General features: G+C 43.5%; 1 protein-coding gene and 1 long non-coding RNA gene across 6 annotated transcripts in view; one reads left to right on the top strand and one right to left on the bottom strand.

Annotated features, from left to right (window-relative positions):
• Positions 1–22051, bottom strand: part of OXR1 (oxidation resistance 1) — a 550155-nt gene that overhangs the window by 95625 nt on the left and 432479 nt on the right. Inside the window, exon 1 of one of the 5 annotated variants that reach the window (XM_070382175.1) lies at positions 4789–5104. The exons of the other annotated variants lie outside the window; for them this stretch is intronic. Coding sequence (XP_070238276.1) covers positions 4789–4987 — 199 coding nt within the window. The 5' untranslated portion in view covers positions 4988–5104. Of the gene's footprint in view, positions 1–4788; positions 5105–22051 lie in introns of those variants that run through there. 5 annotated transcript variants of the gene reach the window in all.
• Positions 4448–22051, top strand: part of LOC138990688 (uncharacterized) — a 51093-nt gene continuing 33489 nt past the window's right edge. Inside the window, exon 1 of the long non-coding RNA XR_011466746.1 lies at positions 4448–4870. This is a non-coding gene — a long non-coding RNA (uncharacterized lncRNA). The remainder of the gene's footprint in view (positions 4871–22051) is intronic.

Genomic DNA, 22051 nt, shown 5'->3' with positions numbered 1-22051 from the left:
AGTCCATGGGGTACCAAAGAGTCGGGTACGACTGAGTGACTCCACTTTCTAACAATTGGTACTACAAATCCTTTACAGGCACTTGGTTTTTCCTGGGTTCAAGTTAAACTATTATCTAACTCTTTCAGACAATCTGCATCTCAATTTCCAACCCGAAATGTATCAAAGTTTTCTTACACCTTCCTTGGAGTTTGTATTTTCAGCTCAGTCATTTAATATTTTTCTGACTCTAAAGAAATTTCAATGACAATCCATCTTATCCTTTACCTAAATTGTTTTAACTTTAACATCAAACAAAACAATCTTGCATTCTTCTCATGCTTTTTTCTTGTCTGACATAACTCTTAGAAATAGGAAGATAACACTCAAATGGATTTTGTCTCTCTCATTTCTCTGCCTAGCCAAGTTTCTTAATCAGGAAAATGGGTTAATAATAGTACTTACCTCACCAAGTTGTTATTAGGATTAAACAAAAATATTTGGTAGTAGCTGCCCCATATAAAGAGAAGGCAATGGCACCCCACTCCAGTGTTCTTGCCTGGAGAATCCCAGGGACGGGGGAGCCTGGCGGACTGCTGTCTCTGGAGTCGCACAGAGTCAGACACGACTGAAGTGACTTAGCAGCAGCAGCAGCCCCATATAAAGTGTTCTTAGCTGCTCTAATTGTCATTTTCCCAAAAGATATTGTTTTATTAATAAATGATAAAAGTAAATGAAAAGAAACTTTAAATAGGAGTTCAGATATACATATTTAAAGTATACTGTCACCAAGTGGGAAAATAGAGTTGCCATAACAGGGAAGTTTATGATAAAAACTATATTACAATTAAGTTGGAACTCTAATATTTATATTTAGAGCCCCACTGTTCATGGGGTTCTCAAGACAAGAATGCTAAAATGGTTTGTCATTCCCTTCTCCAGTGCATCATGTTTTGTCAGAACTCTTCACCACGACCTGTCTGTCTTGGGCGGCCCTACACAGCATGGCTCATATTTCACTGAGTTACACAAGGCTGTGATCCATGTGATTGTTTCGGTTAGTTTTCTGTGACTGTGGTTTTCTTTCTATCTGCCCTCTGATGGATGAGGATAAGAAGCTTGTGTGAGCTTCCTGATGGGAGGCACTGGCTGTGGGGAAAACTGGGTCTTGCTCTGGTGGGCAGGGCCATGGTCATTAAACATTTAATTTTCTGTTGATGTGTGGGGCTGTGCCCCTCCCAGCAGTTTGGCCTGAGGTGACCCAATCTTAGAGTTTGCAAACTCTATGGTAGGCTATAGGCTCTATAGCAGGGGTAATGGTGACCTCCTCCAAGAGGACCTATGCCAGCACACCATGCCTCCCAGGATTGCTGCTGTCAGTGCCCCTGACCCCAAGGCAGGCCACTGTCAACCCACACCTCAGCCATACTCCCAAACAGTCACAGACAAGTCTGGCTCAGTCTCTTGTGGGGTCACTGTTTTTTTTCTCCTGAGTTCTGGTGCACATAAGGTTTTGTTTGTGCCCTCCAAAAGTCTCTGTTTCCCCAATCCTGTGAAAGTTCTATAATCAAATTCCACAGACCTTCCAAACCAGATTCCCTGAATATTCACTGGAAACATTGATGCTGAAGCTGAAGCTCCAATACTTTGGCCACCTAATGCAAAGAGGCAACTCACTGGAAAAGACTGATGCTGGGAAAGACTGAGGGCAGAAGAAGCGGGTGACAGAGGATGAGATGGTTAGATAGCATCACCAACTCAATGGACGTGAGTGTGAGCCAACTCCAGGAGATAGACAGTAAAGGACAGGGAAGCCTGGCGTGCTGCAGTCTGCAGGGTCACAGAGTTGGAGACAACTGAGCACCTGAACAACAACAACTAAATACTAAAAAAATATTTTTTTACGTACTTATAACTACATGATCTAGTAAACTGACTATAGTGATGCCTCCAAACATGAGCTATGCGCAAGGCCTAAAAATTTTTTTAAATCATAAAATAATTTACTCTTTGCTTGCATGCATGCTAAGTCACTTCAGCAGTGTTCGACTCTTTGCAATCCTATAGCCTGCAGCTTGCCAGGCTCCTTTGTCCATGGGGATTCTCCAGGCAAGAATACTGGAGTGGGTTGCCATGCCCTATTCCAGGAGATCTTCCCGATGCAGGGATCAAACCCATGTGTTTCCTGCAGCTCCTGCACTGCAGGCAGATTTTTTACCACTAAGTCACCAGGAAAGTCCAATTTACTCTTATAGCAGGAACAAAAATGGGGTCATATGGTGTTTTCTTTGTAATTATTATTAACTAGAGCAATGGTGTGATAAGCTCCTTAACGTGTCTAAGTCCCAATTATGGTTTTCCATAGAGGGGACTATAATGTTGGAGTCAGCAAACACTATAAACTGTAAGACCAAAAGCAGACACCTTGGAGAGGAGAGACATTAGTAACAGTTAACAGTCAGTAAGTGGTCTGTTTTTACACAAAGAGTAAAATCAGAAACAGATGACCCAAGTTCTATTAGGCCCATCCTTCAATGGTAAAACTATTTTACCATCATCATTACTGAGCATGAAATGGTGACGGATAAGGTCACTAACAACAAATGGAGTCCTGGAATACAGCCAATCTCCAAGTGTGGAAGTGTCTGCACAAGATATACTGCTACAACACACAGGATACTTTAAACTGAAGGAAGAGTAATGAACAACAGAGAACTTAAGCAGCTGTTAAAAAAGTCTAAAATAATGGTAGTCACAAGCAAAAAGAGTAGAGGAAATCCTTGAAACAGACTAACAGATACTCATTCCAAAGGACACAAATGCAAGGAAAACCCTACAGTCAAAGCCAAAAAAATAGAGCTCTTATTTTAAGCAAAGGTTGGACTAAAAATTAATGAAGAACCATTTACTTTTTACCTGCATATGTACATGTTGCCTCTCAAAGGAATTAATTTAGAAAGCTGTACTTATTCAAGAACCAGAGGGGGTGATCAAATTATTGCTGAACATTCATTTCTTGAACTATCTTCAGAACTCTGTAGGCATAACTGTATAGACTTACAATATTTTTAACCCCAAATGCTACTTTGTAGCTTTACTTCCCAACATGTTCACTAATCCTGTTCCAAATGAAAAAAAGAACACCAGAGTTGAGAACCTTTTAGCCCATCTAATCAACCTCATTTACAAATAAGAAAATATAGGCCCAAAGAGCAAGTAATTTTCACAAATTCTTTCAGCAAGTTAATGGTAGGAAGTACCTACCCACCTGATGGTAGCTAGAACTGTGACATCACAAGGGTTCTATAACTTGTATCAGAGACTTGGGGGCACAATGAATATTAAAGACTGGGCCATGAGTACACAAGCCAGCTTCCCCAGAAGAGGACTTTGTATAATACTTTGAAGCTGCAACTCTGAAAGAATGTCTGCTATATTAATAGCAGTGTGCTCAATAAATGTTTCTTAATCAATGAATCAGATGTGTATGTTTGGCCTTACTTATTAAAATATTCACCATATCCTTTCCTGGTTAAAAGTTGCCCCACATATTCTTCACCTGCCTAGAGGCTGGTCACATTTCAACTGTTTTCAGTAAGTCAACTGAGATCTTACACACACAAACAAACCTCTTATTCAAACACTAAAGTTCTAGTCCTCATCCCTGGTCCACCTTTAAGAGGATTTTGCACCTGATTAATGTTCTTCAAAACAGAAACGAAGTGCATACCCTTTCGTCTTTCTAATTTCATAAACAGGAGTTGTGAAGAAAAGATTTTATGTAAAGTGAAGAAAAGTTAACAAAAGGGACCATGCTAAAAATTACATTTTAATATTCAAGTTTATTCAAAGCTTAAACTACACACTTAAACACAGAGATCAACAGATGTCCTCACTGGTTCACTGCTTTAAAATAAATCGTAGGATGTGGGGTTGTGGATAGATTTTATATTCTCTGTACTTTTCTCTAATTCCTAAACACTCTAATGCTCATATAATTTACTCTCATAATACCAAAATGCGTATCAGAACAGGTAACAAGAATCAAATATGACCATGAGAAGTCTGAGGAAGCCAACGACATTGGAGAAGTTACCGTATGCAAGACGCCAATACCGCTTTAGCAAGGGCTTTAAAAAATTTCGTAGGGTATCAGTACCGTGTCATTACGATTGATTTTTTTTAAAGAATAGTATAACTCCACTATGACGAAAGAAAACACAACAGGCGGTAGAAATGACAACTGAGAAGTTTGTTACGTTCTGCCCCCTCAAGACAACACGCCTTTCAAAATACACGATACAAAAATCCGGGTTCCTGTGTACGTTACGCATTTTCTTTTTTAAAGTCGTAGTAAGTAAGCGTTGATGTGAATTCTCACATGTCAAATAAAAACAATGACCCAGCCCAAACCCAAGCCAGACAAGGCATTCTTAACGATCCACTGAGAGGAAAAACACGAGGGTCATAATTGATTCAATATTCACCTCCCAGTGGGAGGGAAAAACTTCAGAGCTCCTACCCTTCAAACAGTTGGCACAGTAAAGAAAGTCGAGTCCCAGCGCAGAGAAGCAGGAAGAGCAGGGCAGGAAGAGACGCGACGCAGCCCCGAGGAGGTTTTCCGCCCCCAGCGCTGAGCTAGCGCTCGGCCTCCTCGCCCCCGGCCCCGGCCCCGGCACACCTGCCAACGCTGGCCCGGCGCGCGCCCCCTCGCGCGGCGCCCACCCCGCCGCCGTCCCCCCCGCTACCCCCCGCCCCCGTCCTCAGCCCGGGTCGGCCGCGCGGGACGCGAAGGAAGGCTGGGCTCACCGGGTCCCTCCGGGCTGGACGGCGCCGGGGGCCGGTGGGGCGGGGACCCGCACCCGGGGTCCCCCTGGTCGGGCTCCCTCAGGTAATCCTCGAAGCGCACCTGACGGGCTTCGCCGCCACCCCCGAAGCCCCACAGGCGGTTGGCTGTGCCCCGCAGAAGGCGCCCGCTCTTCCCTGTGAACGTGGTCAGGTAGTCCATCCTGCCACGGGGGGCAGGAACCCAGGAAGAGGCCGACAGTTTCTGCTGCGACGGCCGCCGCTCGGTGCGCGCCCGCCCGCGCGTCCCACCCGACAGCGGGGGCGGCGGCGGCACCTCACGCCTCCCGGGAGGCGGGGAGGGGGAGGGGACGGCCGCCGCTCGGCCCGGGGGCGACCATCACGGAACCCTACAGCGGGGGAGTAGGAGCGGGACGAAAGTTTTTGAAAAGTTTGTGCCGTTGCTTCTTAACACCGATTCCGGGCCAAACTTAGCTTAGAAAGTAGACACATACTTCCTGGAACAGAGGCCGCGGCGAAAAGCAGCGGCCTTTTAGCAAGCCGAGCGGGGCCTGACCGCTTCCCCCCACCCCCCCGTGCCTGGCCCCAATGGAGCCGGCCCGCCCCGCCCTGCCCCGCCCCTCCCCGGGCCGACCCGACCGGACTTTCAGGCCGCTGGGGGAAAGCTGGGGAGGGCGTTTCCCGCCCCGAGGGCCGACACGGGCGTCAGGGTGGCCCTGGGGAGGCTTTGCTGGTATTTGCGCAAAGCTTGGGGCCTGGGAGGGCAGCGTCCAAAAGCTTCTGTCCATCAAGAAGTTTCAGTGTGTGTTAGGGGGATGGGCACGAATCTACAGGAAACTTTTTGCAGTTTGAAATTTGGGGGAGGGAGGCCGAGTGGGTGAGAGGTAAAGGAGAGGTTAGTTTTAAGGTCGTAGTTAACACAAAACAGCCCAGATTAAGATGCTTCCTAAGGAAACCATCTTCGTAAAATAAAGCATCAATCGTCACGTTCGAAGTTCGCTGTGGCATCAGGAACTGATGTTAAGAGTTTGACATTCTATGACTGGTCTGTAAGGCAAGGTAATTAATTAGGGCTTTAATGTGCACCTTTACCCTTTAAGGAGAGAAAGAGCAGTGACATTTGACAGGCATTTAGTACCCAATTTTGACTCCTATGAGAGCTGGTTATTCTATTCCTTTTACGTCTGTGTTTGAAGGATCTTTAACTAAGTGGGCTTCCCAGGTGGCGCTAGTGGAAAAGAACCCGCTTGCCAATGCAGGAGACAAAAGAGAAGCAGGTTTGATCCCCTGAAAGAGGGCTGGGCAACTCACTCCAGTATTCTTGCCTGGAAAAAAAAATCCCATGGACAGAGGAGACTGGTGGGCTAAATACAGTCCATAGAGTTGCAAAGAGTCGGACACGACTGAAGCCACTTAGGAGACATGGCTCTTATTTTTTACCATGCATTAAATAAAACTTTCTTGGAATTACCAATTTATTAATGTATTTGAAGAAAAGGTTTAAATTAGAAAGTTGGAGAGCTAATCATACCTAACAATGGAGTCCAGAAAACATCTTTCAGGAACTTAAGCGTTTTGCCAAAATCATTGAAGATTATCCTCCGGGCCGCACGCCTCTGCCCCCTTTTCAATTATTTGACTGGTCTTTTGCCGACTGTTAGCATTTTCAGCTTAACAGGTAGAACAGACTTCACCATTCTAACAGCAGCATCACTTTTATACTTGGTTAAATGTATAGAATGACTGGGCTACACCGCATATACCGCAAAGTGTAATTCACAGAGTTTCTGAGTAAGGACCCAAGCATGTGAATATCCAGCAACCATCCATGTGTTTAGATGTGGTGCTTGGGAAAACACTGCTCTGGACTTCGTTCTGTACCTCCTAGGAACCCATCTGGTAGAGTAGTAAGTGGCTCCCAGTTTTTCTGAGATTTCCATTTTATAAGGAAGCACTAAGCTTAGCACCACGTCCAAAAATTAGACTCAGTAAGCTTTAAAAATTGAATTTGAATGACTTAAGTCTCAGTCCAGTTCAGTTCAGTCCAATCACGCAGTCGTGTCTGACTCTTTGCGATCCCATGAATTGCAGCACGCCAGGCCTCCCTGTCCATCACCAGCTCCTGGAGTTCAGTCAAACATCCATTGAGTCGGTGATGCCATCCAGCCATCTCATCCTCTATCGTCCCCTTCTTCTCCTGCCCCCAGTCCCTCCCAGCATCAGAGTCTTTTCCAATGAGTCAACTCTTCGCATGAGGTGGCCAAAGTACTGGAGTTTCAGCTTTAGCATCATTCCTTCCAAAGAACACCCAGGACTGATCTCCTTTAGAATAGACTGGTTGGCTCTCCTTGCAGTCCAAGGGATTCTCAAGAGTCTTCTCCAACACCATAGTTCAAAAGCATCAATTCTCCAGTGCTCAGCTTTCTTCACAGTCCAACTCTCACATCCATACATGACCACAGGAAAAACCATAGCCTTGACTAGATGGACCTTTGTTGGCAAAGTAATGTCTCCGCTTTTGAATATGCTATCTAGGTTGGTCATAACTTTCCTTCCAAGGAGTAAGTGTCTTTTAATTTCATGGCTGCAATCACCATCTGCAGTGATTTTGGAGCCCCAAAAATAAAGTCTGACACTTTCCACTGTTTCCCCATCTATTTCCCACGAACTGATGGGACCAGAAGCCATGATCTTCGTTTTCTGAATGTTGAGCTTTAAGCCAACATTTTCACTCTCCACTTTCACTTTCATCAAGAGGCTTTTTAGTTCCTCTTCACTTTCTGCCATAAGGGTGGTCTTCTGCATATCTGAGGTTATTGATATTTCTCCCGGCAATCTTGATTCCAGCTTGTGCTTCTTCCAGCCCAGTGTTTCTCATGATGTACTCTGCATATAAGTTAAATAAGCAGGGTGACAATATACAGCCTTGACGTACTCCTTTGCCTATTTGGAACCAGTCTGTTGTTCCCTGTCCAGTTCTAACTGTTGCTTCCTGACCTGCATATAGGTTTCTCAAGAGGCAGGTTAGGTGGTCTGGTATTCCCATCTCTTTCAGAATTTCCCACATTTTATTGGGATCCACACAAAGGCTTTGGCATAGTCAATAAAGCAGAAATAGATGTTTTTCTGGAACTCTCTTGCCTTTTCGATCATCCAGCGGATGTTGGCAATTTGATCTCTGGTTCCTCTGCCTTTTCTAAAACCAGCTTGAACATCTGGAAGTTCACAGTTCATGTATTGCTGAAGCCTGGCTTGGAGAATTTTGAGCATTACTTTACTAGCGTGTGAGATGAGTGCAATTGTGTGGTAGTTTGAGCATGTTTTGGCATTGCCTTTCTTTGGGATTGGAATGAAAACTGACCTTTTCCAGTCCTGTGGCCACTGCTGAGTTGTCCAAATTTGCTGGCATATTGAGTGCAGTGCTTTCACAGCATCCTCTTTCAGGATTTGAAATAGCTCAACTGGAATTCCATCACCTCCACTAGCTTTGTTTGTAGTGATGCTTTCTAAGGCCCACTTGACTTCACATTCCAGGATGTCTGGCTCTAAGTGAGTGATCAGACCATCGTGATTATCTTGGTTGTGAAGATCTTTTTTGTACAGTTCTTCTGTGTATTCTTGCCACTTCTTCTTGATATCTTCTGCTTCTGTTAGGTCCATACCATTTCTATCCTTTATCGAGCCCAACTTTGCATGAAATGTTCCCTTAGTATCTCTAATTTTCTTGAAGGGATCTCTAGTCTTTCCCATTCTGTTGTTTTTCTCTATTTCTTTGCATTGATTGCTGAGGAAGGCTTTCTTATCTCTCTTTGCTATTCTTTGGAAGTCTGCATTCAGATGCTTATACCTTTCCTTTTCTCCTTTGCTTTTTGCTTCTCTTCTTTTCACAGCTATTTGTAAGGCCTCCCCAGACAGCCATTTTGCTTTTTTGCATTTCTTTTCCATGGGGATGGTCTTGATCCCTGTCTCCTGTACAATGTCACGAACCTCCGTCCATAGTTCATCAGGCACTCTATGTATCGGATCTAGTCCCTTAAATCTGTTTCTCACTTCCACTGTATAATCATAAGGGATTTGATTTAGGTCATACCTGAATGGTCTAGTAGTTTTCCTTACTTTCTTCAATTTAAGTCTGAATTTAGCAATAAGGAGTTCATGGTCTGAGCCACAGTTAGCTCCTGGTCTTGTTTTTGCTGACTGTATAGAGCTTCTCCATCTTTGGCTGCAAAGAATATAATCAATCTGATTTCGGTATTGACCATCTGGTGATGTCCATGTGTAGAGTGTTCTCTTGTGTTGTTGGAAGAGGGTGTTTGCTATGACCAGTGTGTTCTCTTGGCAAAACTCTATTAGCCTTTGCCCTGCTTCATTCCGTATTCCAAGGCCAAATTTGATTAAATAAACAAATTATTTTATTTTTCTAAAATACATATTACATCTTCACATTTGCTATTTATTTTGTGATAATCATATGCAAAACAGTGGTTGAGTTTTTTATACCTGATAAAATCTGCACTTTATTTCTAACCTTAGCAAGAACCTGTACTCTACCAGTTCAAACACTGGCTTACAAGCAGTTAACCTTTTTTTTTTTTTTTCCCTGCTTCAGTTTCATAGAAACCTAGAGCTCCGGATAAAAACTTTGATGATTAAGTGCTTTACAAGTTTTTATTTAAACTCAGCCAAGCCCTAATGTCTCTAAAATCCATTTATTCATTTCATCAGCTTTTCTTTTTAATTCTTCACATTTGTTGTCTCAGCCGTCACTATTCTCCTGAAGTTACCAAATTCATTATTCAAACATGTTACTTGGTCTTCTGTATGACTCAAAACCATAGACCATGAAACACTCTCACTTTTCTTCCCCTTTTCTTTGTAATCTACAGCAAGCTTATCTCCATATATTGCCTCAGAAGGAAGGAAGTCCTTGCTCTTGTCCATGCCTCTCCTTTTCCAAATTAATTCTTGACTTTAGTGTGTTATTGTCTATGACTTGCCAGCCTTATTATACCTTTGTGCTTTACTATTTTTTCTCTCTCCACTCTCGTTCCTTCCTCCTTATCCTACCTGTATCATCCACATATATTCCTCTCAAGCTTTAAAAACAAACAAAAAATGGCCTTCCTTATATATCTTGCCTGACTCCTCTAGCAACCCTTTGCCTTATTTTTAAAATAACTTTACTGGCATATTATTTTACAAACCATATAATTCATCTGTTAAAAGTGTACACTTCACTGGTTGTTAGTATATTTAGACAGTTGTTAAACCATCCCAAATCTAATTTTTGAACATTTCTATCATGAATACAACTTAGTGACTGAACAACAACAAAACTTACCTCCCAAAGAAACTTCTTATCCTTTGTAGTACTCTCCATTCTCACCACAGGCATAGACAACTAATCTACCTTCTGTCTCAATGGATTTGCCTTTTAAAAACATTTCACATGAACTGAATCATATAATATCTGGTCTTTGGTGTTTGACCTCTTTCAATTAGCCTAAGGTTTCTGAGGCTTATTCATGTTGAAACATGTATTAGTAAGTCATTTCTTTTTATTGCCAAATAATATCCTATAGGAATAGATATTTATCCATTTATAAGTTGGTGGACATTTGGATTATTCCCACTTTTTAGTTATTATGAATAATGTTGCTAATAAATTTTTTTGTGGACATATATTCTCATTTCTTTCTATACCTGAGGTTGAATTGGTGGATTTTTTTTTTTTTAAATAACATAGTCTAAGTTTAAGGTATACAATTAGATAATTTGATAGGAGTATATATTCCAAAATGATTACCACAGTAGGGTTAATTAACATTTCCATAAACTCATATAATTACCTTCTTGGTATAGCTGCTAGGAGAGCATTTAAGAGTTACTCTCTTAGCAACTCTCTTCAACTATATAATGCAATATTGTTAACTACAGTCACCATATTATATGTTAGATCCCTCACTTAATTTTATTCAACTTAAAATTGGAAACGTAGGGGCTTTCCTGGTGGCTCAGTGGTAAAGAAATCTGCCTGCCAATGCAGGAGACAACGGGTTCAATCCCTGAATCTGGGACGATCCACCAGGCCTTGGAGCAAATAAGCCCCTGCACCACAATTATTGAGCCTGTGCTCTGGAGCCTGGGACTGCAACTGCTGAGCCCATGTACTGCAACTACTGAAGCCCTTGTCCCCTAGAGTCTGTGCTCCGCAACAAGAGAAACCACCACAATGAGAAGCCCACGCACCGCAACTAGAAAGTAGCCCCTGCTCGCTGCAACTAGAGAAATCCCACGCAGTAAAAAAGGAAAAATTTGGAAATATCTACCATTTGACCAACATCTCACCATTTCCCACATCCTCCAGACCCTGGCTTCCCTGGTGGCTCAGAGGTTAAAGCATCTTCCTGCAATGCAGGAGACCAGGGTTCGATCCCTGGGTCGGGAAGATCCTCTGGAGGAGGAAATGGCAACCCACTCCAGTATTCTTGCCTAGAGAATCCCATGGACGGAGGAGCCTGGCAGGCTACAGTCCACGGGGTCACAAAGAGTCAGATAAGACTGAGCGACTTCACTTTCACTTTCCAGACCCTGGCAACCACTCTTCTACTCTGTTTCTATGAGTGCAATTTTTTAAGATTCCACATGTGAGATCATACAGTACACGATCTGTCTTTGTCTGACATTTTGGTCAGCATAATGCCCTTAAGGTCCATCCATGTTATTGCAAATGGTATTTCATTTTCATGGCTGAATGATATTTCATGGTGTATCTAAACCTCATCATCTTTATCCATTCCTCCAATGATGGACATTTAGGTTCTACCCAGGTCTTAGCTATTGTGAATAAAGCTCCAGTGAACATGCAGATGCAGATATCTCTTTGAGATAATGATTTCATTTCCTATGGATATATACCCAGTAGTGGGATTGATGGATCCTATGGTAGGTCTATTTCTAATTTTTTGTGGAAACTCCATATTGTTTTCCTTAGTGGCTGTACCAGTGTATCCACACCAACAATGCATGAAGGTTCCCTTTTCACCACATCCTGGGTAACACTTACTACCTTTTTGATACTGCTACTGCTACTGCTAAGTCACTTTAGTCGTGTCTGACTCTGTGTGACCCCATAGACGTCAGCCCACCAGGCCCTCCTGCCCCTGGGATTCTTCAGGCAAGAACACGAGTGGGTTGCCATTTCCTTCTCCAATGCATGAAAGTGAAAAGTGAAAGTGAAGTCACTCAGTCGTGTCTGACTCTTAGCGACCCCATGGACTGCAGCCTACGAGGCTCCTCCGTCCATGGGATTTTCCAGGCAAGAGTACTGGAGTGGGGTGCCATTGCCTCACCCACCTTTTTGATAACAGCCATTCTAATAGGTGTGAAGTGATCATATTGTGGTTTTGATTTGCATTTCCCTGCTGACTAGTGATGCTGAGGATGGTTTCATGTAACTGTTGCCCATTTGTATGTCTTCTTTGGAAAAGTGTCTATTCAGATCCTCTGCCCAGTTTTTAATTCAACTGTTGGTTTTTTGCTATTGAGTTTTACAAGTTTTACAAATATATATATCCATATATATTTTGGATATTAACCCCTTTCAGATAAGTGGTCTGCAAATAATTTTCTCCCATTTCTTCGGTTGTCTTTTTAGTTTGTTGATTATTTCTTTTGTGTGATGCAGTCCCTCTGGGTTATTTTCATTTTGTTGCCTGTGCTTTTGGTGTCACATCCAAAAATTCACTGCCAAGACCAGTGTCAAGAAACATTTTCCCTCTGTTTTCTTTTAGAAGTTTTATGGTTTTAGGTCTCACATCTGAATTTTTAATTTGCTTCAAGTTAATTTTTGTATGTTTTGTACAATAGGCGTAGAATTTCATTCTTTTACATGTGACTACCCAGTTTCCCCAGCAGCATTTATTCTTGGCTCCCCTGTCAAATATTAGTTGATGGTATATGCATGGTTAATTTTTATTTATGGGCTCTTGATTCTGTTTCACTGGTATATGAATATACATATGTGTCTGTTTCTATGCCAGTATTCCATTTTTTTTTTAAATTGGAGGATAACTGCTTTACAATGTTGTGTTGGTTTCTGCTGCACCACATGAATCAGCTCTGTGTGCTTGCTCAGTCACTCAGTTCTATCTAACTCTTTGTGACCCCCTGACTACAGCCCACCAGATTCCTCTTTCCATGGAATTCTCCAGGCAAGAATACTGGGTTTCCATGGAATTCTTCAGGCAAGAATACTGGAGTGGGTTGCCATTTCCTACTCCAGGGGATCTTCCTGACTCAGGGATCAAACCCGTGTCTCCTGCGCCGCCTGTATCAGCAGGTGTATTCTTTACCACTGAGCCACCTTGGAAGCTGGGAGAAGGCAATGGCACCCCACTCCAGTACTCTTGCCTGGATAATCCCATGGACGGAGGAGCCTGGTGGGCTGCAGTCCATGGGGTTGCGAAGAGTCTGACACGCCTGAGTGACTTCACTTTCACTTTTCACTTTCATGCACTGGAGAAAGAAATGGCAACCCACTCCAGTGTTCTTGCCTGGAGAATCCCAGGGACGGGGGAGCCTGGTGGGCTGCCATCTATGGGGTCGCACAGAGTCGGACACGACTGAAGCGACTTAGCAGCTTAGCAGCAGCACTTTGGAAGCTATAAGTATACATATATCCCCTCCCTCTTAAATCTTCCTGCCCCTATCCTAGCCCTCTAGGTCATCTCAGAGCAGTGAGCTGAGCTTCCTGTGCAATACCGCTGCTTCCCACGGCTATTTATTGTACACATGGTACTGTATGGGTATCAGTGCTACTCTCTCAGTTCGTCCCACCCTCTCCTTCCTCCAGTATGTCCACAAGCCTGTGCTCTACGTCTGTGTCTCTACTCCTGCCCTGCATAGGTTCATCAGTATCCACTGTTTTGATTAGTATGACTTTGTAATAAATTTGAAATCAGGAAGTCTGATGTGCATCAGTTTTGCTCCTCTTTCTCAGGTGCTTTGGTGGTTTGGGGTCTTCTGCAGCTCCATATGAATTTTAGCACTACTGCTAAGTCACTTCAGTCATGTCCTGTCCTATCTCTATGAAAAATTCCATTGGAACTTTGACAGGGATCGCACTGAATATATAGAACACTTTGGATAGTATGGACATTTTTAACAATATTACAGTCCATGAACATAGGCTACCTTTCCATTTATTTGTCTTATTCAACTTCTTTCATCTGTCTTGTAGTTTTCAAAGTAGAGATCTTTCACCACCTTGGCTAAATTTATTCCTAAGTATTTTATTGTTTCTGATGCTATTGTGAATGAGATGATGTTCTTTCTTTTTCAAATAGTTCATTTTTAGTATATATGAATACAACTGATTTTCTCTGTCGATTTGTATCCTACAACTTTATGAAATCTGTTTATTAGTTCTAGCAGTACTTTTATTGGAGTTGTTTTAATATCATATATTAATTATACCATATCATATTTAATATCATATATTAATCATATCATATATTAATATCATATCATCTGTAACTTTACTTCTTCCTTTCCAATTTGGCTGCTTTTTATTTCTTTGTCTTGCCTCAGTGCTTTGGCTGAAACTGCCAGTACTGTGTTGAATAAGAGTGGTGACAGTGAGCATCCTTGCTTTCTTCCTGATCTTAGAGGAAAAGGTTTCAATCTTTCATTGCTGAGTGTGATTTTAGTTGTGTCTTATCTATATATACCCCTTATTTTAAGGTATATTCCTTCTATACACAATTTATTGGGAGTTTTTGTCACAGAAGGATATTGAGTTTTGTCAAATGCTTTTTCTTCATCTATTGAGATGATCATATAAGTTTTATTCTTCACTGTACTGATGTGGTGTATAAGATTTATTGAGTTGCATATGTTGAACCATTTTTCCATTCTAGGAATAAGTCCCACTTGATTGTGGTGTATGATCCTTTTACTGTGTTGCTGAATTCTGTTTACTAGTATTTTGTTAAAAAATTTTGCATCTATATTCATCACAGATATTGTCCTGTAGTTTTCTTTTCTTGTAGAGTCCTTATCTGGTTTTGGTATTAGGGTAATGATGGCCTCAAAATGAATTTAAGAGAATTCTATCCTCTTCAGTTTTGTGTAAGAGTTTGAGAAGGACTGATGTTAATGTTTCTTTAAATGTTTGGTAGAATTCACCAGTGAAATCATCTGTCCTGGACCTTTCTTTTTGGGGATGTTTTTTATTACAGGTCCAAACCTCTTACATTATTGCTCTCTTAAGATTTTCTAGTACATTATGATTCAGTTTTAGTTTAAAGTTTTCTAGAAATTTACCTGTTTTTCCTAAGTTATCTGATTTGTTGGTATTTAAAATTTTTCATAGTAGTCTCCTACAAACTTCTATATTTGTATATTATTAGTTGTTTTAGTTTAGACTATATTAGAAATAACTTCCCTATCTCTGCTTTGTATTTTTTTTTAAGATATTAGAAAAATGAAAAAAAGAAGCAGACTATGGCCACCTACCCTACTCCCTACCCTGGGCCTTCTATGGGTGCTGAGCAGGCTCTACAACCAACACAGGCACACAAAGCATTTAATGAATGAAGTCAACAAAGACTGGTTAGAAGCCACTCTGTGCCTACTCTACTAGTTTTCTGAGAGTTAAGGAAGGAAGAGGTGGAGAAAAGATTCTTAAACACACAAAGAAATGTACAACAGCTTTGTTAAGACTCTCAGATGGAGCTGGTCCTACTGCACATTGCATGGTACATAACTGCATGCGTTTCTGTTTGTTGTGTGACATGAGCCTCTCAGCTTTTTGTTTCTCCCCTATTTAATCATCTCCAACACTGCAGCTGGGTAATCTCAAATCTACAGATCTAACTGTTGCTTTTCCTCTAATTAAAAAAAAAAAAAAAAAAAAAAAAAACTCCTCTTCACAGCAGTAGAATCCTGCTGATAATGAGAATCAGCTGTGGAACATTTTTAAAAATTCAGATTTCCCAACTATACCCCAGAGAACCTGATTCCAGGATTTTAGGGTGTGTCTCAGGAACCTCATTTTTTGATTATGAGGCATGTTTGAGATCTGCTCCTTATATTATAGTTCTTCAAGTGTTTTGCATATTTAGTTCATGCAGATCACACATTTACTTCTGAAATAGGACCACAAGACTAGTTTTGACAAATACTGAGCCACTGAGCAGAAGTGACATGTGTTATACTCACATGTGTAAAGAAACGGCCTCTGTTTAAAGGACTCAATTTTCTACACTTCACATGCCTTTGCCCCTGCCTCGGCAACCAAGGATACTACCTGCTTTAGCTGGCACGTGGTGAGATGGTGGCACCATCTCCAACAACCTGGATCCAGAAACTATGCAGATCAGAGTCCCTCCCCCAACTTCAACCTGAATTGGACATGTAATATGAGTGAGAAATAAATCAAGAAATAAACACTGTTACAGTAAGCCACTGAAGTTTAGGGATTCACTTGGCACCATAGCATAAGCTTAGCCAAACTGGCTGATACAAGGGTTTGTAAATGGTTAATTTTCACTGATTTTTATCATACCTTCCAAGTTAATATACAAAACACTACCTGATTTACATTGTCAAGTTCATGTATCTGTTTTTCAGGCCTTTCTTGCCATTTTTATATTCTGACAAGTATTCTCAGGTTCCAAGATTATGTATTAATTTACCATTTAAATAATGTATATGAATAAGGACTTTCTTGACATTTTGCAACCAACAGCAAGCAAGCAAACCAAGCACAATGAGTAGAATGGTGAGGTATGCGTGTGCCAAGTCACGTCTGACTCTGTGCAATCCCATGGACTGCAGCCTGCCAGGCTGCTCTGTCCATGGGATTATTTAGGCAAGAATACTGGAGTGGATTGCCATGCTCCCTCCAGGGGCTCTTCCCAACCTAGGGATAGAACCCACGTATCTTATGCCTCCTACACCGACAAGCCGGTTCTTTACCACTAGCGTCACCTGGGAAGCCCAAATGGTGAGGTAGTCATGCAGAGAACAGTCCATCAATCACCCATCACTCCCCGTTTAAAACTTTAGTTTCAGCCCTATCAGCCTAATTCTCTCAATAAATGTTTTCATGATCAGAAAATATTATAAATTTGAACTTGTAAACCATATGTATGATCATGTGTGTGTATGCTTAGTCGCTCAGTTGTGTCCGACTCTTGGCGACTCCATGGACTGCAGCCCTCAGGCTTCTCTGTCCATGGGGATTTTCCAGGCAAGAATATTGGAGTGGGTTGCCATTTCCGTCTCCAGGGGATCTTCCTGACCCAGGGATCGAACCTAGGTCCCCTGCATTGCAGGCAGAGTCTTTCTTGTCTGAACCACCAGGGAAGCCCATGTATGGTCATAACATGCCATTTTTATGTTTATATATTGGTTTTAGGTAAAACTATATTAAAAAAAAGTTTGAAAAGAATTGCTTTTAGAGCTATAAACAGTAAGTCTCAATTCTCTTTCACATGCTGCCCTGAATTTAGCAATAACAACCTTGTCAGACCTGAGAGAAACCTTGGTGTTAATCTAGTTTCGTCTCTTATCTTCATTGATTTGTTAGCTAAGGCCCAGAGAAGTCAAGCGAGTCTATCAAAGTCACATGCTTGGGTAAGAACAGAGCCAGAAAAACCCAGGGCTTTCCTACAGTGAGTGCTGCCACATGAAGTTCTCCTTCTCTGACCTGAGCAATTAATTGTGACTCTCAATTCACTCAAACATTTGTTAAAAAGGCAGGATTGCCCACAAAATGTTTTCCAATGTGAAAACTAGGTCAAACTATTTACTTTTGAGATGCAGCTTTCTTATGTATAAAATAAGGACAAATAATACCTTGTAGCTTTCTTTTGACTAGAAAGGCTATCATACTGTTCAGTTCAGTTCAGTCGTTCAGTCGTGTCCGACTCTTTGCAACCCCATGAATCGGAGCACACCAGGCCTCCATGTCCATCACCAACTCCCTGAGTTCACTCAGACTCACGTCCATCAAGTCAGTGACGCCATACAGCCATCTCATCCCCTGTCGTCCCCTTCTCCTCCTGCCCCCAATCCCTCCCAGCATCAGAGTCTTTTCCAATGAGTCACAACTACACATGAGGTAGCCAAAGTACTGGAGTTTCAGCTTTAGCATCATTCCTTCCAAAGAAATCCCAGGGCTGATCTCCTTTAGAATGGACTGGTTGGATTCTGCTGCAGTCCAAGGGACTCTCAAGAGTCTTCTCCAACACCACAGCCCAAAAGCATCAAATTCTTCAGCGCTCAGCCTTCTTCACAGTCCAACTCTCACATCCATACATGACCACAGGAAAAACCATAGCCTTGACTAGATGGACCTTTGTTGGCAAAGTAATGTCTCTGCTTTTGAATATGCTATCTAGGTTGGACATAACTTTCCTTCCAAGGAGTAAGCATCTTTTAATTTCATGGCTGCAGTCACCATCTGCAGTGATTTTGGAGCCCAAAAAATAAAGTCTGACACTGTTTCCACTGTTTCCCCATCTATTTCCCATGAAGTGATGGGACCAGATGCCATGATCTTCGTTTTCTGAATGTTGAGCTTTAAGCCAACTTTTTCATTCTCCTCTTTCACTTTCATCAGGAGGCTTTTTAGTTCCTCTTCACTCTCTGCCATAAGGGTGGTGTCATCTGTATATCTGAGGTTATTGATATTTCTCCCGGCAATCTTGATTCCAGCTTGTGCTTCTTCCAGCTCAGCGTTTCTCATGATGTACTCTGCATATAAGCTAAATAAGCACGGTGATAATATACAGCCTTGACATACTCCTTTTCCTATTTGGAACCAGTCTGTTGTTCCCTGTCCAGTTCTAACTGTTGCTTCCTGACCTGCATACAGATTTCTCAAGAGGCAGGTCAGATGGTCTGGTATTCCTGTCTCTTTCAGAATTTCCCACATTTTATTGTGATCCACACAGTCAAAGGCTTTGGCATAGTCAATAAAGCAGAAATAGATGTTTTTCTGGAACTCTTTTGCTTTTTCCATGATCCAGCAGATGTTGGCAATTTGATCTCTGGTTCCTCTGCCTTTTCTAAAACCAGCTTGAACATCAGGAAGTTCACAGTTCACATATTGCTGAAGCCTGGCTTGGAGAATTTTGAGCTTTACTAGCATGTGAGATGAGTGCAATTGTGCAGTAGTTTGAGCATGTTTTGGCATTGCCTTTCTTTGGGATTGGAATGAAAACTGATGTTTTCCAGTCCTGTGGCCACTGCTGAGTTGTCCAAATTTGCAGGCAGATTGACTGCAGTGCTTTCACAGCATCATCTTTCAAGATTTGAAATAGCTCAACTGGAATTCCATCACCTCCACTAGCTTTGTTTGTAGTGATGCTTTCTAAGGCCCCCTTGACTTCACATTCCAGGATGTCTGGCTCTAGGTGAGTGATCATACCATCGTGATTATCTGGGTCGTGAAAATCTTTTTTATACAGTTCTTCTGTGTATTCTTGCCACCTCTTCTTGATATCTTCTGCTTCTGTTAGGTCCATACCATTTCTGTCCTTTATCGAGCCCACCGTTGCATGAAATGTTCCCTTGGTATCTCTAATTTTCTTGAAGGGATCTCTAGTCTTTCCCATTCTGTTGTTTTCCTCTATTTCTTTGCATTGATCGCTGAGGAAGGCTTTCTTATCTCCTCTTGCAATTCTTTGGAACTCTGCATTCAAATGTTTATACCTTTCCTTTTCTCCTTTGCTTTTTGCTTCTCTTCTTTTCACAGCTATTTGTAAGGCCTCCCCAGACAGCCATTTTGCTTTTTTGCATTTCTTTTCCATGGGGATGGTCTTGATCCCTGTCTCCTGTACAATGTCACGAACCTCCGTCCATCAGGCACTCGATCTATCAGATCTAGGCCCTTAAATCTGTTTCTCACTTCCACTGTATAATCATAAGGGATTTGATTTAGGTCATACCTGAATGGTCTAGTGGTTTTCCCTACTTTTTTCAATCTAAGTCTGAATTTGGTAATAAGGAGTTCATGATCTGAGCCACAGTCAGCTCCTGGTCTTGTTTTGGTTGACTGTATAGAGCTTCTCCATCTTTGGCTGCAAAGAATATAATCAATCTGATTTTGGTGTTGACCATCTGGTGATGTCCATGTGTAGAGTGTTCTCTTGTGTTGTTGGAAGAGGGTGTTTGCTATGACCAGTGCATTTTCTTGGCAAAACTCTATTAGTCTTTGCCCTGCTTCATTCCGTATTCCAAGGCCAAATTTGCCTGTTACTCCAGGTGTTTCTTGACTTCCTACTTTTGCATTCCAGTCCCCTATAATGAAAAGGACATCTTTTTTGGGTGTTAGTTCTAAAAGGTCTTGGAGGTCTTCATAGAACCGTTCAACTTCAGCTTCTTCAGCGTAACTGGTTGGGGCATAGACTTGGATTACTGTGATATTGAATGGTTTGCCTTGGAAATGAAGAGAGATCATTCTGTCGTTTTTGAGATTGCATCCAAGTACTGCATTTCGGACTCTTTTGTTGACCATGATGGCTACTCCATTTCTTCTGAGGGATTCCTGCCCACAGTAGTAGATGTAAAGGTCATCTGAGTTAAATTCGCCTGTTCCAGTCCATTTTAGTTCGGTGATTCCTAGAATGTCGACATTCACTCTTGCCATCTCTTGTTTGACCACTTCCAATTTGCCTTGATTCATGGACCTGACATTCCAGGTTCCTATGCAATATTGCTCTTACAGCATCGGACCTCGCTTCTATCTCCAGTCACATCCACAGCTGGGTATTCTTTTTGCTTTGGCTCCATCCCTTCATTCTTTCTGGAGTTATTTCTCCACTGATCTCCAGTAGCATATTGGGCACCTACTGACCTGGGGAGTTCCTCTTTCAGTATCCTATCATTTTGCCTTTTCATACTGTTCATGGGGTTCTCAAGGCAAGAATAGTGAAGTGGTTTGCCATTGCCTTCTCCAGTGGACCACATTCTGTCAGATCTCTCCACCATGACCCTCCTGTCTTGGGTTGCCTCACGGGCATGGCTTAGTGTCATTGAGTTAGACAAGGCTGTGGTCCTAGTGTGATGAAATTGACTAGTTTTCTGTGAGTATGGTTTCAGTGTGTCTGCCCTCTGATGCCCTCTTGCAACACCTACCATCTTACTTGGGTTTCTCTTACCTTGGGCGTGGGGTATCTCTTCATGGCTGCTCCAGCAAAGTGCAGCTGTTGCTCCTTACCTTGTACGAGGGGTATCTCCTCACCTCCGCCGTTCTGACCTTCAACGTGGGATAGCTCCTCTAGGCCCTCCTGTGCCCGCGCAGCCACCACTCCTTGGATGTGGGGTTGGTCCTCCTGGCCGCTGCCCCTTTCTCGGGCGTGGGGTTACTCCTCCCGGCCACCGCCCCTGGCCTTGGTGTGGGGTAGCTCCTCCTGGCCGCTGCCCCTGGCCTCGGGCGTGGGGACGTGGCGCTCCTCTAGGCCACCGCCCCTGGCCTCAGAAGCGGGGTAGCTCCACTCAGCCGCCGCCCCTGACCTCGGACTTGGGTAGCTCCTCTCAGCCGTTCCTGCGCGGTCACAGCCTGGCACTCTCGGTCGCTGCCCCTGACCTCGGACGTGGGGTAACTCCTCTTGGCCGCTACCCTTCGGGCATGGGGTCCTCCAGGATTCTGCCCCTGACCTCGGACGTGGGGGTAGCTCCTCCTGGCCACCACCCCTGGCCTCGGGTGTGGGGTAGCTCCTCCTGGCCGCCGCCCCTGGCCTCGGACACGGGGTAGCTCCTCCCGGCCGCCGCCCCTGACCTCGGACTTGCGTCGCTCCTCTCGGCGGTTCCTGCGCCGTCGCAGCGTCGCAGCCTGGCACTCTCGGTCGCTGCCCCTGACCTCGGACGTGGGGTAACTCCTCTTGGCCGCTGCCCTTTGGGCATGGGGTCCTCCCGGCCTCTGCCCCTGACGTCGGACGCGGGGTAGCTCCTCCCGGCCGCCGCCCCTGACGTCGGACGCGGGGTAGCTCCTCTCGGCCGCGCTTTAGTGCGCCGGTCGCAGCCGCCCGCGCTTTAGTGCGCCGGTCGCAGCCGCCCGCGCTTTAGTGCGCCGGTCGCAGCCGCCCGAGCTTTAGTGCGCCGGTCGCAGCCGCCCGCGCTTTAGTGCGCCGGTCGCAGCCGCCCGCGCTTTAGTGCGCCGGTCGCAGCCGCCATGCGCTTTAGTGCGCCCGTCGCAGCCGCCCATATTTAGTGCGCGATCGCAGCCGCCCGCGCTTTAGTGCGCCGGTCGCAG

The sequence above is a fragment of the Bos mutus genome, chromosome 14 (genome assembly GCF_027580195.1).
Source record: "Bos mutus isolate GX-2022 chromosome 14, NWIPB_WYAK_1.1, whole genome shotgun sequence".
Lineage (NCBI taxonomy): Eukaryota > Metazoa > Chordata > Mammalia > Artiodactyla > Bovidae > Bos > Bos mutus.
Note: the sequence above shows the minus strand (reverse complement) of the source record. Positions and strands in the feature narration are given on the sequence as shown.